Source organism: Canis lupus, chromosome 5, assembly GCF_048164855.1.
Source record: "Canis lupus baileyi chromosome 5, mCanLup2.hap1, whole genome shotgun sequence".
Classification (NCBI taxonomy): Eukaryota; Metazoa; Chordata; class Mammalia; order Carnivora; family Canidae; genus Canis; species Canis lupus.
Genome location: NC_132842.1, coordinates 63,067,104 through 63,079,684, shown reverse-complemented (window position 1 = coordinate 63,079,684; position 12,581 = coordinate 63,067,104). Strand labels below are relative to the sequence as shown.

Genomic DNA, 12,581 nt, shown 5'->3' with positions numbered 1-12,581 from the left:
TAAGAACACCAGTCTCCACTCGACCCACTGGGACAGTACCAATACCACCAATTTTGTAGACGTCTTGGAGAGGCAGACGCAAGGGCTTATCAGTTGGATGAGTTGGTGGCAGAATGCAATCCAGGGCTTCAAGCAGTGTGGTTCCGCTGGCATTCCCATCTTTACGGGTGACTTTCCATCCCTTGAACCAAGGCATGTTAGCACTTGGCTCCAGCATGTTGTCACCATTCCAACCAGAAATTGGCACAAATGCTACTGTGTCGGGGTTGTAGCCAATTTTCTTAATGTAGGTGCTGACTTCTTTAACAATTTCCTCGTATCTCTTCTGGCTGTAGGGTGGTTCAGTGGAATCCATTTTGTTAACACCAACAATTAGTTGTTTTACACCCAGTGTGTAAGAGAAGGGCATGCTCACGGGTCTGCCCATTCTTGGAGATACCTGCTTCAAATTCACCAACACCAGCAGCAACAATCAGGACAGCACAGTCAGCCTGAGATGTGCCTGTAATCATGTTTTTGATAAAGTCTCTGTGTCCTGGGGCATCAATGATGGTCACGTAATACTTGCTGGTCTCGAATTTCCACAGGGAGATATCAATGGTGATACCACGTTCACGTTCAGCTTTCAGTTTATCCAAGACCCAGGCATACTTGAAGGAGCCTTTTCCCATCTCAGCAGCCTCCTTCTCAAATTTTTCGATAGTTCTTTTGTCGATCCCACCACATTTGTAGATCAGAGGGCCAGTAGTGGTAGACTTGCCCGAATCTACGTGTCCAATGACGACGATGTTGATGTGAGTCTTCTCCTTTCCCATTTTGGTTTAGGTTTAGCGGTGGTTTTCACGACACCTGTGTTCTGGCGGCAAACCCGTTGCGAAAAAGCGACATTTCTAGTTTTTAGGCAATTGAGAAAGAAAAGTTTTAGTGACTGTCCTGCATTTTTCCTTCTACATGTGACTAAATCTTTCACTAAAATAAGTACCAAGAAATGTAATTGTTGAGGTATAGCATCTATACATCCTTAGCACCTAAAATGTAGTGTATGGATTAATAGTATAATTATCTCCTGGAAGCTTCTTAGAAATACAAAATCTTAGGTGTCAGACTTACTGAATCAGAATCAAACTTAAAATGTTTTCATAAATACTTTAATTTGCCACCAGATATGGCTATACTAATTTGCCATTCTGCCAGGGGTATATATAAGTACCTTTTTTTCCACATCCTTTCTAATAGAACATCTTTTCTGCATAAAGTAATTGTTTCATAGCATAAAGTAATTGAATTTTCTGTAAAGATAAAAAAATATTACTATGCCTTAAAACTTGCATTACAGTTTTGTTCTATTTAATCAACAAATACCTGCTACAGTACCATGTGCTTCTTGTGCAAGGTACTGAGAAGAGAAGAAGAAACAGGATCCCTGAGCTCATGAACTTTCTATTCTGGCCAGGTAGACAGACATAATAAGAAAGTAGATACTTACAGAATGTGATAAGTACTGTGAAGTAATAAAGTGCTTAGATGGAGAAGAACAGAAAGCACCTATTTTGGATTAGGGTGGTCACTGGAGGCTGTCTTAATAGAGGGGCAGTGAAATTAGTATGAAGAGTGGACCTCTGGTAAAGAAGGAAGACTAACACAAATGTAATTTCACTCTTCCTTGAAACCCCACTTACATGTCAGTAAAGAGAAAGAAAATAAGGCATTATGCTTGATAAATTCTACAGATAGAAGTCTTAGTTTCTTCAATAAACAAATAGGGGGTGGATAGACAGGCTATCTATAAACCAGAGGTTCTGAACCAGACATGATTTTGTGCCCAGTCCTGCCACCATTCAGGGTTGTCACTGCTTTGAGCATGTCACTAGCATCTAGTAGGTAAAGGTCAACAGGGCACAGACAGCCCACCACAGTGAAGAACTATGCAGCTCAAAATATCAATAGTGCTGAGATTGAAAACCCTCAATCTCAAAGATTTGTAAGTCCTCAACCAGTTGTAGTGTGGGGGCCCGATTGGGTTCCTGGCCAAAGCAAACAACCCAGGGGATTTTTTTATTATCTTTATTAGATAATAGCAAATTTGAATATCAAATATTAAGGAAGTATTATTGCATTTCTTGGAGCTGATAATGGTATTTAAGAGGAGACTTTTTCCATATCACTGAAAGATACTCAGGTATTTATTAATAAAATGACTGAGGTCTTAGACAAAATAATATGAAAGGTTGAGGAGGGAACAGGGTAGGTATCGATGAAAAAAAATTGGCCATGAGCTGATAATTATTAAAGTTGGATGATGGGACATAGTGATCCATCATATTATTCCATCTATTTTTGAATATGCTTAATTCCATAATTAAAAAATAAATAGGCATAAACCCTCAAAAGAAGAGAGAGAGTGAGAGAGGAAATAGCAACACAATTTTGGAAGAAAATAGATGAGTGCCTACTAACTCAGCCAACAAGAGAAAGCTAAATTCTCAGATCAGCAGTAGGAAGAGGCAACAACCAACCCATGTGCTTCACAGATTATCCAAAAGTTTCAATTTGTGACACATCAGGAACCTCTGAAAGGCATGAAGGACAGAGATTTTGACTAGAAGTTGTTTAAAGAGAGTTTTTTTAAAGATTTTTAAGATTTTATTTATTTTATTTATTTATTCATGAGAGACATGAGAGACACAGAGAGAGAGAGGCAGAGGGAGAAGCAGACTCCATGAGGGAGCCTGATGTTGATCCCAGGATTCCAGGATCACACCCTGGGCTGAAGGCAGATGCCCAACCACTGAGCCATCCAGGGATTCCCTTAAAGAGAGTTCAGATTGCCAAACACCCTCTTCAACCCTATGTAGCCAAAATGAAGAATGATTGAAAGTTTATTCTCTAGTGGCAGCTGGGTGGCTCAGTCCACTAAGTGTCTCACTCTTGGTTTTGGCTCAGCTCGCCATCTCAGGGTCATGAGATCGAGCCCCACATCAGGCTCCGTGCTGGGTGTGGAGCCTGCTTAAGAGTGAAGAGGATTGGACTATAGGATGATATGAGTAATAACATAGAACAGAGTACAATTTAAGGTGGAAGGCATTAATAAGTATCAAAAAGAGACTACACAATAATAAAAATGACCCATAACTAAATAAAGATATAACAAGGGGTGCTGGCCTGCCCCTCCCCTCCAAAAAAGAAAAAATAAGTATAAACTTTATACATAAACAAAACAGTCTCAAAATAATAAATGCAAAATTGTCAAAATTTTAAGAAAAAATGGGCAAGTCCACATTAAGCTTCTATTTATCATTGTGGTGAAATTCCTAGCTGGTAGAATACAGCAAGGAAAAGATATAGGAGATAAGAATTGAAAGTAATCAAAAGTATATTTTTAGTAATTGTTAAAAATTATAAGTGAAACAACTCTACATCATTGAAGATTAATAGGTAAGCAGTGGTATATATGCAATAATAGTCATACAATAGATTTTTATACCACAGTTGATATAAATTATATTCTCCTGAGTCAGCAAGTATAAATCTCAAAAAAAAAAAAAAATACCAAAGCAATCAATAAATTGCAGAATTGCATTTGTAATATAACATCTGAAAACTTAAATACTAAATATTTCTCCAACCTGTGAGTACAAACAAGCATAGAATGACAAGACAAATTCAGAGTACTGTTTATCTCTGGGAAGGAAGAAGTAAATTGGACTTCAGTATGCATACTTATTTCCTTTAATGAAAAACCGACCAAATATGGAATATGTAAAGATTAAGAGTAGGAATACCTTGTTGTATTTTTTAAATCTTTCAGGAGTGCCTGGGTGACTCAGTCAGTTAACTGTCCAACTCTTGATTTCAGCTCAGGTCATGATCTCATGGGTTGTGAGATTGATCCCCTCATTGGGCTCCATGCTCAGTTCTCTCCTTGAGGGTTCTCTCCCTGTGCCCCTCTCTCCACTTGCACTCGTTCTCTTTCTCTCTCAAATAAATAAATCTTAAGAAAGAAAAGAAAGAAACAAAGAAAGATAGATTTCAGAGGCATCTGGCTGGCTCAGTCAGTGGAGCGCATGACTGTTGATCTTGGAGTTTTTTTTTTTTTTTTTTTAATAAATTTTTATTTATTTATGATAGTCACACACAGAGAGAGAGAGAGAGAGAGAGAGAGAGGCAGAGACACAGGCAGAGGGAGGAGCAGGCTCCATGCACCGGGAGCCCGACGTGGGATTCGATCCCGGGTCTCCAGGATTGTGCCCTGGGCCAAAGGCAGGCGCTAAACCGCTGCGCCACCCAGGGATCCCGATCTTGGAGTTTTAAGTTCAGGCTCCACATTGAGTGTAGAAATTACTTAAAACCTTACAGAAAAAAAAAATATTTCACAAAAGTGTCAAATAAAACAAATTTAGCTCTCTTAAACAAGAACCCACAAAGACTATACCTAATCCAGTTTTGAAAATCAAGAAGGCAAAACTTAACTATTTTATAACTAGGGAAGCTAAAAGTAAAGCCTAGCAGGTTGGAGCTTTTGGTTTTTACATTTGGGGGAAAAAATAATGAGTTTTGGAACAAAAAGTAAGAGTGATCAATTTCAGATACAGAATTGGTGGGTACTTGGGGAATTGTTAATATGCATATACAATCATCACGTTGACTTACCTTGCCTTTGGGTCAGTATTGTTAACCATTAATATTTTAAAGATCTCAGTATAGCCTGCACAGACTTCTAAAGTCTCCAGAAATTTCTTGCATTGAAAAGGTGTTTCAAATTCCAAAACTTTACACAATTTATCCCTGATTTCATGTGTCCTTCTCTTTTAACAGGCCTATCAGCCCCTGTGCCCAGAGGTCGAAAAGGGAAGAAAGTAAAAACTCAAACAAGCTCATTTGATATACAGAAAGCAGAATGGCTTCGAAAATACAATCCTGAACAGCTACTTCAAGATGAAGGATACAAAAAACATATAAAACACCACTGTAATAAGTAGGTAGTAGGGTATTTTTAACACAACTCGTTAAAAGTTTATATTTCTGAATTTATTAAAAATCTTTAAGCATGCTGATTTTGAGTACAGAGACAGTGTGGTCTAGGACCAATCCTAATCTTAATCTTACAGGGTATCCTTCAGCAAATCATGGTACCTCTTGTGTCACTGTTTTCATCAACAGAGAGAGAAATAAAACTGGCCTCCAAATGATCTCATTATATCTTACTTGGATATTAAATTATGATGATTGTGAAGATTTTGGAGAAACCTATTTTACTATATATGGTAGTAATGAGACTTATTTAATCAGAGTAATTATTATTTAATTATAAAAATTCTGTATACAAATTCTTTTCCAATTTTAACCTCATGGATGAATTTTCTTTAATGATTAATATCTTTGTGTCTTTTGATTTCTTTTCCCTCATTTTTAGGGTTTTGCTTCGTGTGAGAATGCTGTATTATCTAAAGCAAGAAGTCATTGGAAATGAGTGTCAGAAAGTATTTGATGGAGTTGATGCAAGGTAAATTAAATAACCTGTTTATATTCTCAGTTATATAATGAGGCAAAAGTTATAGGACCAGAAAATTGTACATTAAGTGGTTCCTTATTCAGTGAAGTTCACAAAATTCCACCACATGTAGAGAATTCACCCTTGCCAATTTTTGCCTTTCCTCCATTAGTCTCAATCTTTGGCTCTGTCACTAAAAGCTATAATAATCATAACAGCAGTTAGGAGTAAGCTTCCTGCTGCCAGATCTAAAACTTAACCTTTCTATGCTCATTCTTTTCTTCCCTCTTATTCCAGTGGAAGAGGTTGTATGGCGACTGACTTTTATATCCACATATGATCCATCCGATGCCCTGGTCTCTCAGTTCCTTATTCTGCTTCTCCTTTCTTCTTGAAATGCTGTTTTTATTTTTACCTTTTTTTCTTTTCTGAGATGCTGTCTTCTGTAGGCATTCATGCAACTGTACCCACTTGTTGTCCTTTTTCCTCAGTGGTCTTTTCCTCTTCGTGTACCTTTGTGAGCTCTTATATTGGATTAGCCAGGAGCTCTGCCCTCAGCTCTCTTTCTTGTCTACACTCTCCTTAGGTAAGCTCCTGCAGTCTCAGCATACCAAGTCTCAAGAAACAGATGACTCTCAAACTTGCATGTTTCATCCCAGAGCTCTAACCTTAGAGAGCTGCCTCCCAGCATTTGCACTTGAAAGTCTAGTTGACATCTTTAAACTATCCCTGGCTCTCCAAATCTTGTTTTTTTTTTTTAAGATTTTATTTTATTTATTCATGGGAGACACACACACAGAGAGAGAGAGAGAGAGAGAGAGAGAGAGAGGCAGAGACAAAGGCAGAGGGAGAAGCAGGCTCCATGAAGGGAGCTTGATGTGGGACTCGATCCGGGATCTCCAGGATTATGCCCTGTGAAGACGGCACTAAACGGCTGAGCCACCCAGGCTGCCCCAAATCTTCTGCCTCCGACCCTTTCCTCCCACATTTCCACACACAGGCCTTTTCCATTCTGCTAAATGTACCACCCAGTTGCTTGGTGGCCATTCTTAATTCCTCTCTTCCTCTTATACCTCTCAGGAAGATCTGTGAGCTCGACAAATTACAGCATATGTCCAAATCTGAACACTTATCACCACATCCTCTGCTAAATCTCTAGCACAAAGTACCACTACGCCACGTTTAGACATTTGCAATGGCCTCCTAATTAGATCTGTCTCTCTACAGACTGACCTTCACACAGTAGCCAGAGTGATCTTTCTGAAGCAAAAATCAGGCCACGGTGTTCCTCTCCTTCAAACTTTCCTGGTGCTTCTCATTTCTCTTAGAATAAAGTCCACAGTTCCTATGGCTCTACATCACTCATGACCTCTTCCTTTGTTCTTTCCCTCACTCATGATGCTGCAGCCACACTGGGTTTTTGTTTCTCCAGCATATCAGGCTTACTCTGCTCTCTGCCTCCTGGTACACTCTTGCACCTCATCTTCCACAGAACTGTCTCTTCAAATTTTTCAGGTCTAGACTCAAGTTTTACCGCCTCCCACAGGCCTTCCCTGGCCTCTGTAGCTAAAGCAGCCTACCAGTTACTTACTACTGCTTAACCTTATTTTATCTCATTCATGATGCCTATTACTATTAAAGGTATGTTTATTTGTACACCTTTCTCTTTCTCTTTCCATTACAGTTTAAGCTGCTTAAAGGTTAAATATGCTGTTTTATTGATCTTTATTTTCACAACCCAAAAAATATTTGTTGACTAGGTGACTCCACTTTTCTCTTCGCCTAACAGGATCTAATCCATTTGTGATTTCCCAGGAACTATGTTCTGCAAATTTTCCCTACATTTTCTGCTTTCATTAACCTCCCCCTCTCTGGATTCTCATTTGAATTTTCACATCTTCACATCTCCCTCAGACACTGACACACACAGACAAACACAAACAACACTTTCGTACCTAGCATCTCATCTCACTATTTTATGTTTATTCTCCTTGATTTCACAGCCAGACTTCTGCGTTTGTATCTCCTTTTTCTCCTCTCCGATTTCTGATGTACTCCCCACCCCCCACAGTTCAGCCTTTACCCCTCATTCCACCACCACCTCCAAGAAATCCCCCCCAGCATGCTTGCTGCTAAACCCATGGATATATCAAAATGTTTATCTTACTTTACCTTTTTCTTTTAAGATTTATTTATTTGAGAGGGAGAGAGTGGGGAGGAGGGGTAGAGGGAGAGAATCTTCAAGCAGAGTCCCGCTGAGTGCAGAGCCTGACATGGGGCTCGGTCCAACGACCCAAGCTGAAGCCAACAGTCAGACGTTCAACCAACTAGGCCACCCAGGTGCCCCTGTCCTACTTTACCTTTATTGACTGCTCCCTTCTTCAAATGCTTTTGTAATAGCATTCACCTGCAGATGTTCTTTTTTAGCTTTCTGCTCGCTGCTTTGCTAGCTCCTCTTCAGGCTATCTCTGAAATGTCTTCTCAGGGATGCTTTCTTCTTGTCACCTCCTTTTCCTGAATGCTGTCATCTTTTCTGTGGCATCAGTTCTTATTTCTATACTCTACTTGCACACCTATCTCCAGCTCACATATTTCCTCTGAATTTCAGATCCACATCTCTCACGTGTGCCATGATTACTAATGCCTCCAGGCCTTTGCAGTCTTTCAGAACATTTCCTCTCCCATTTTCCTCCATTCTCCCCCGCTCACTGCTCAGCTCAGCTCAGCCTTTCCTGGCCTCTTAAGTCTGGGTCAGGCATATATCCAAGTGCTCCATCACAGAGCTCACCATGCAGGGGTGCAGGTACCTCTTCACAAGGGCAGGGAGTGACTGCCTTATTATTGCTATTATTAGCACATAAGGAATGCTGTTTGAATGAATGATCTAGCCTGGAGAAGTTAAAGGTGGCTTTATGCAAGAGGAAGCACATGAACTGAGTCTTCAGAAACAGAAATCAACAACGGGAGCACATGCAGCATATTATATTCCTTTCCCTAGCAGTTAACAAACATTTAACATGCATTTGGCCCTTAAACTGGAACGCTGGGTAGGTATATGCTCTTTACAAGCAGGAAATCTTTCCAGCTCTGGTGATTATCACAGTGTTTTGGGCTTAAAATGCCACCTGATGGTTGGTGAGGGGAATTACCTGACCCTCTTATTTTCTTTTCCTCTTACCTTCATCTTTTGGTTCTTATGCTTTCGTTAGTCCTGGTCAGGAAATCAATCAAAAATAAATATCTTCATTAACTGTATTTTCCCTCATCATTTCTTCAGTTTTCATTGTATCACAGGAAAATCATTCTTTTTCTATTTTCCTACATTAAGCTAGAAAACTATATGATTGCAACCCTTCTGTTTTTAAGAAAAATTAGAGGTAATTAGATATTCAGTTAAGTGCAGAAAACTTTCTTTAAGAATCTAGAGAAATGTCTCCATCCTTTTCTCCATATTCCTTGGGTTAAAAACTGTTTGCTGGCAAAACACTTAGGAAAAATAAAAAGTAATTTTCTATATATTTATCATGTTTTATTTACTTTTAAGACTTGTAAAAGTCTTTTGTTTCCATTACCATTGTCCTTTATTTCCACTATATTAGTATTTTCCACTGTATTAGTAAATATCAGGTTCTTGTGGACTAGCTCAGGAACATATTGACTATCAGTTTATTACTATATGATAAGTTCTTTTGAGTTCCCAGACAGTGAGCTTACAAATGAACTTTTGCTACACAACTTAATTGTAAGTAGAAAACTTCAAATTTTTTCAGAACAATAGGCTTTTGTTTATTAACTTATGAAATTTTGATGCTAAGACAAGGAGATGAAATTCTGCTTAATTTTATGTTTTGTTATATCTCTGATTCCTTGAAAACTGATAATTCACAAATATCAAATAGGGAAACTCTCAACTAGAAAATTTGATTTCAAGGTAATTTATCCTATCCAGTCTCCAATATTTATTTATTGGGGCACCTGGGTGACTCAGCCAGTTAATCGTCTGCCTTCAGCTCGGGTCATGATCTCAGGGTCCTGGGATCAAGCCCCGCGTCGGCTCTCCCTCTTCCTCTCCCCCTCCCCCTGCTTGTGCTCTCTTTTTCTCTCAAATAAATAGATAAACTCTTTTTTTTAAATTTTTTTATCTGAGGGAGATGCAGTGTAGAGGGAGGAGTAAAGCGGACTCCCCATTGAGCTCAGAGCCTCACGTGAAACTTGATCTCACCACCTGAGATCCTGACCTGAGCCAAAATTAAGTCCGATGCTTAACTAATCAAGCCACCCCAATGCCCCTCTACCTTCTTTGTTGAGTAAAATATAAGAATGATACGTGTGCGTTTAAAAATTAATGATATTTGTTCGATAATTATTGTCAGATGTTAGTGATCTGCTAGGCTGAGGGAGACAGTGGCTTGAATCATTATGTAAAGAAGTAAATGTTTCAGTCCTTCCATGCGTGGCATGTTTTCATTTTTAGCAGTGATGTATGTGTTACTTATAAAAAGTTTCTGGGAAAATAATAATTTCAAATGATAAGCAAAGGAAGTTATGTTTGCAGAATTGTTGAGTGCTCTTTAGTAGTTGTTTCATACTCATGAAAACAGCCAAATTACCAAAGCATCATGGATTTATTATAGTTTTCTTACTTTATCATATTGTCATTTTTAGGCATGATATTTATATACAGCATAAAAATAGCACTCTGAGAAAAAATAGCACTCTGAGTATTTTAGTCAAATTATGAATCAAAAACTTGCCATGTTCTTTCACTTGTAAGCAATGCTTAATTTTTCAGTGGCATATTCTTACCAATAGCAGTCTAGAAAATATATAACTTGTTTTGCAGCCTAAAGCAGTTAATTTGCCCTTCCAGAGCCTCAGGCTCCTCATACACAAAATGAAATAGTTGAGCCAGCTTATTTTTGTCAATTTGTTTGCTGACAAAAGATTCTACTTTCCCATAAAATGCTTTGTTTATATCTGAAGGAAATCAGTAGAAAGAATGATTCTTTAAGAGTAAATAAAGTAAACCTTAAAAAAAGATTCAGTAAACCTATTGAAAAATGTCTTTTGTTGAGTTTAAGGATATTAATTCATTTTTTGGTAATTTTGTTGATGCTGTACAATTTTGTAATTTTAATTGGTGATAATCGTGGAAAATTTTTTTAAAAATCAATGAAATAAAATCTTAACCTCTTTTTCTTAAAAACCATAATGCTGGGACGCCTGGTTGGCTCAGCAGTTTGGCTCCTGCCTTCAGCCCAGGGTGTGATCCTGGAGTTCCAGGATCAAGTGCCACATCAGGCTCCCTGCATGGAGCCTGCTTCTCCCTCTGCCTGTGTTTCTGCCTCTTTCTCTCTGTGTCTCTCATGAATAAATAAATAAAATCTTAAAAAAAAAAAGTAATGCTTTTTACAAGCTAGGTAAAGTCTGCCTCCTCTTTGACTTGTTTGTAATTATTCATAGTGCCATATCGTGATTTTTTTTTTAAGTGACATTGATGTTTGGGTCCCAGAACCAGACCACTCAGAAGTTCCTGCTGAATGGTGGGATTTTGATGCTGATAAGTCACTTCTTATTGGAGTTTTTAAACATGGTAAGTGAGAAGTAAAGTAGGTAGTCCTCTTCTGTGTATAATGTGATTCAACTAGTTCTCAGTTTAACGATTCCCAACTATAGCTTCATTCCGGTAACACTGATGCTATTATACATATCATGGAGAGCACACAACACCAAATTATGTGTCCATCACTACACTTCTTCATGAAAAGGCTGGCATACATGACCTGCCCCCTCCTGGACAGAGGTCTTACTAACTTCCCCTCAGGAAGAGTTTCTTGTGTAAAGTTTGTTGTATGATCAGTTTTTCTCTTTTTCATTTTAACTGATAAATTTAATATAAATTTTTAAATATACCTATGCCAAATCATGTAATATTTATGATAATTTCCAGAAAATCTGCTTTACCCTGTAGTTTTTAATATATGGTTCCTTTAGTCCAGGAACATCATCCACTATAAATATGAGGAATGCTTATATTCATACACCTTTTTTCTTTTTATCCTTTTCACTTTCTAATTGGTGATCTCCCCCCCTGCCCCACCCAGGTTATGAAAAATATAACACTATCCGAGCAGACCCAGCATTATGCTTCTTGGAAAGAGTGGGAAAACCTGATGAGAAAGCAGTTGCTGCTGAACAGAGGGCAAATGATTATATGGATGGGTATGTGCACTTCAGAGACGTGATTTTTTTCATATAGCTCTATCAGCAGCATATTCTGTTGGTGATGTTTATCTTTAAATAATGTAGTAGTAAGACAATTGGAGTTTACAATCTAAAAGAGTTAACAAAACTCTAATAAATCAGAATTTATCCAGTGGTGTGATCAAAGAAGAGACTCCACCTGCCCTATACCCATTCTTGTGGTGAGTCCTTCATTTTTCCATTCTTATCAGTCATGGCCATTAAAGCCATACAATTCTAAGAGCATAGAGAGAAGAAACTAAGAATATTACAATTGAAGAGAAATAGGATGTTTGTTCGTTTTATCTGTTATAAGCTCTTTACTATCTTCGTTTTCTTACCAAAAGATAAAAGTAAGGGACTGTTGTTGAGGTTAATATTGCACATTTAAAAGTGAACTTGGTAGTAAGACTCAATTAGAAGTAGATTTCTTCTGACTTGCCACATAACTACCTTCATGCTGTGGCTTGGCTGGCTCCTCAGGCTAACGAACAGAGATTTCAGTACAAAATCACATTAAAACGTCCTTCCCACAAGACTCTCATTTGTCCTGTCAAGAGAAAGTTTAAGTCCAGCATGATAATTGTAGTATCTGTTGGTATTTTAACAGGGATGTGGAAGATCCAGAATACAAACCTGCCCCAGCTATCTTTAAAGATGATATAGAGGTATGCTTTGGATCCTATTTTAAAATCCTCAATTCTTATTCCATGATTTCTTTTGTTTGCTTTTTCTTTTGTGTGTTTTTTCCTTCATATGTTTTCCTATACATAATTCTCTTCTTCAGAAGATTAGCTAAGTTAGTGAACCACTTGGGTTGACAGATACCACAAGTAGTCCTTCAGAA

The 12,581-nt window shown here is 38.2% G+C and overlaps 1 protein-coding gene across 11 annotated transcripts in view; it reads left to right on the top strand.

The window, feature by feature from the left end:
- Positions 1-12,581, top strand: part of CHD9 (chromodomain helicase DNA binding protein 9) — a 221,161-nt gene that overhangs the window by 175,284 nt on the left and 33,296 nt on the right. For all 11 annotated transcript variants that reach the window (XM_072827068.1, XM_072827070.1, XM_072827073.1 and 8 more), the window contains 5 exons: positions 4,816-4,975; positions 5,414-5,503; positions 10,981-11,084; positions 11,596-11,713; positions 12,345-12,402. In XM_072827068.1, coding sequence (XP_072683169.1) covers positions 4,816-4,975; positions 5,414-5,503; positions 10,981-11,084; positions 11,596-11,713; positions 12,345-12,402 — 530 coding nt within the window. The remainder of the gene's footprint in view (positions 1-4,815; positions 4,976-5,413; positions 5,504-10,980; positions 11,085-11,595; positions 11,714-12,344; positions 12,403-12,581) is intronic.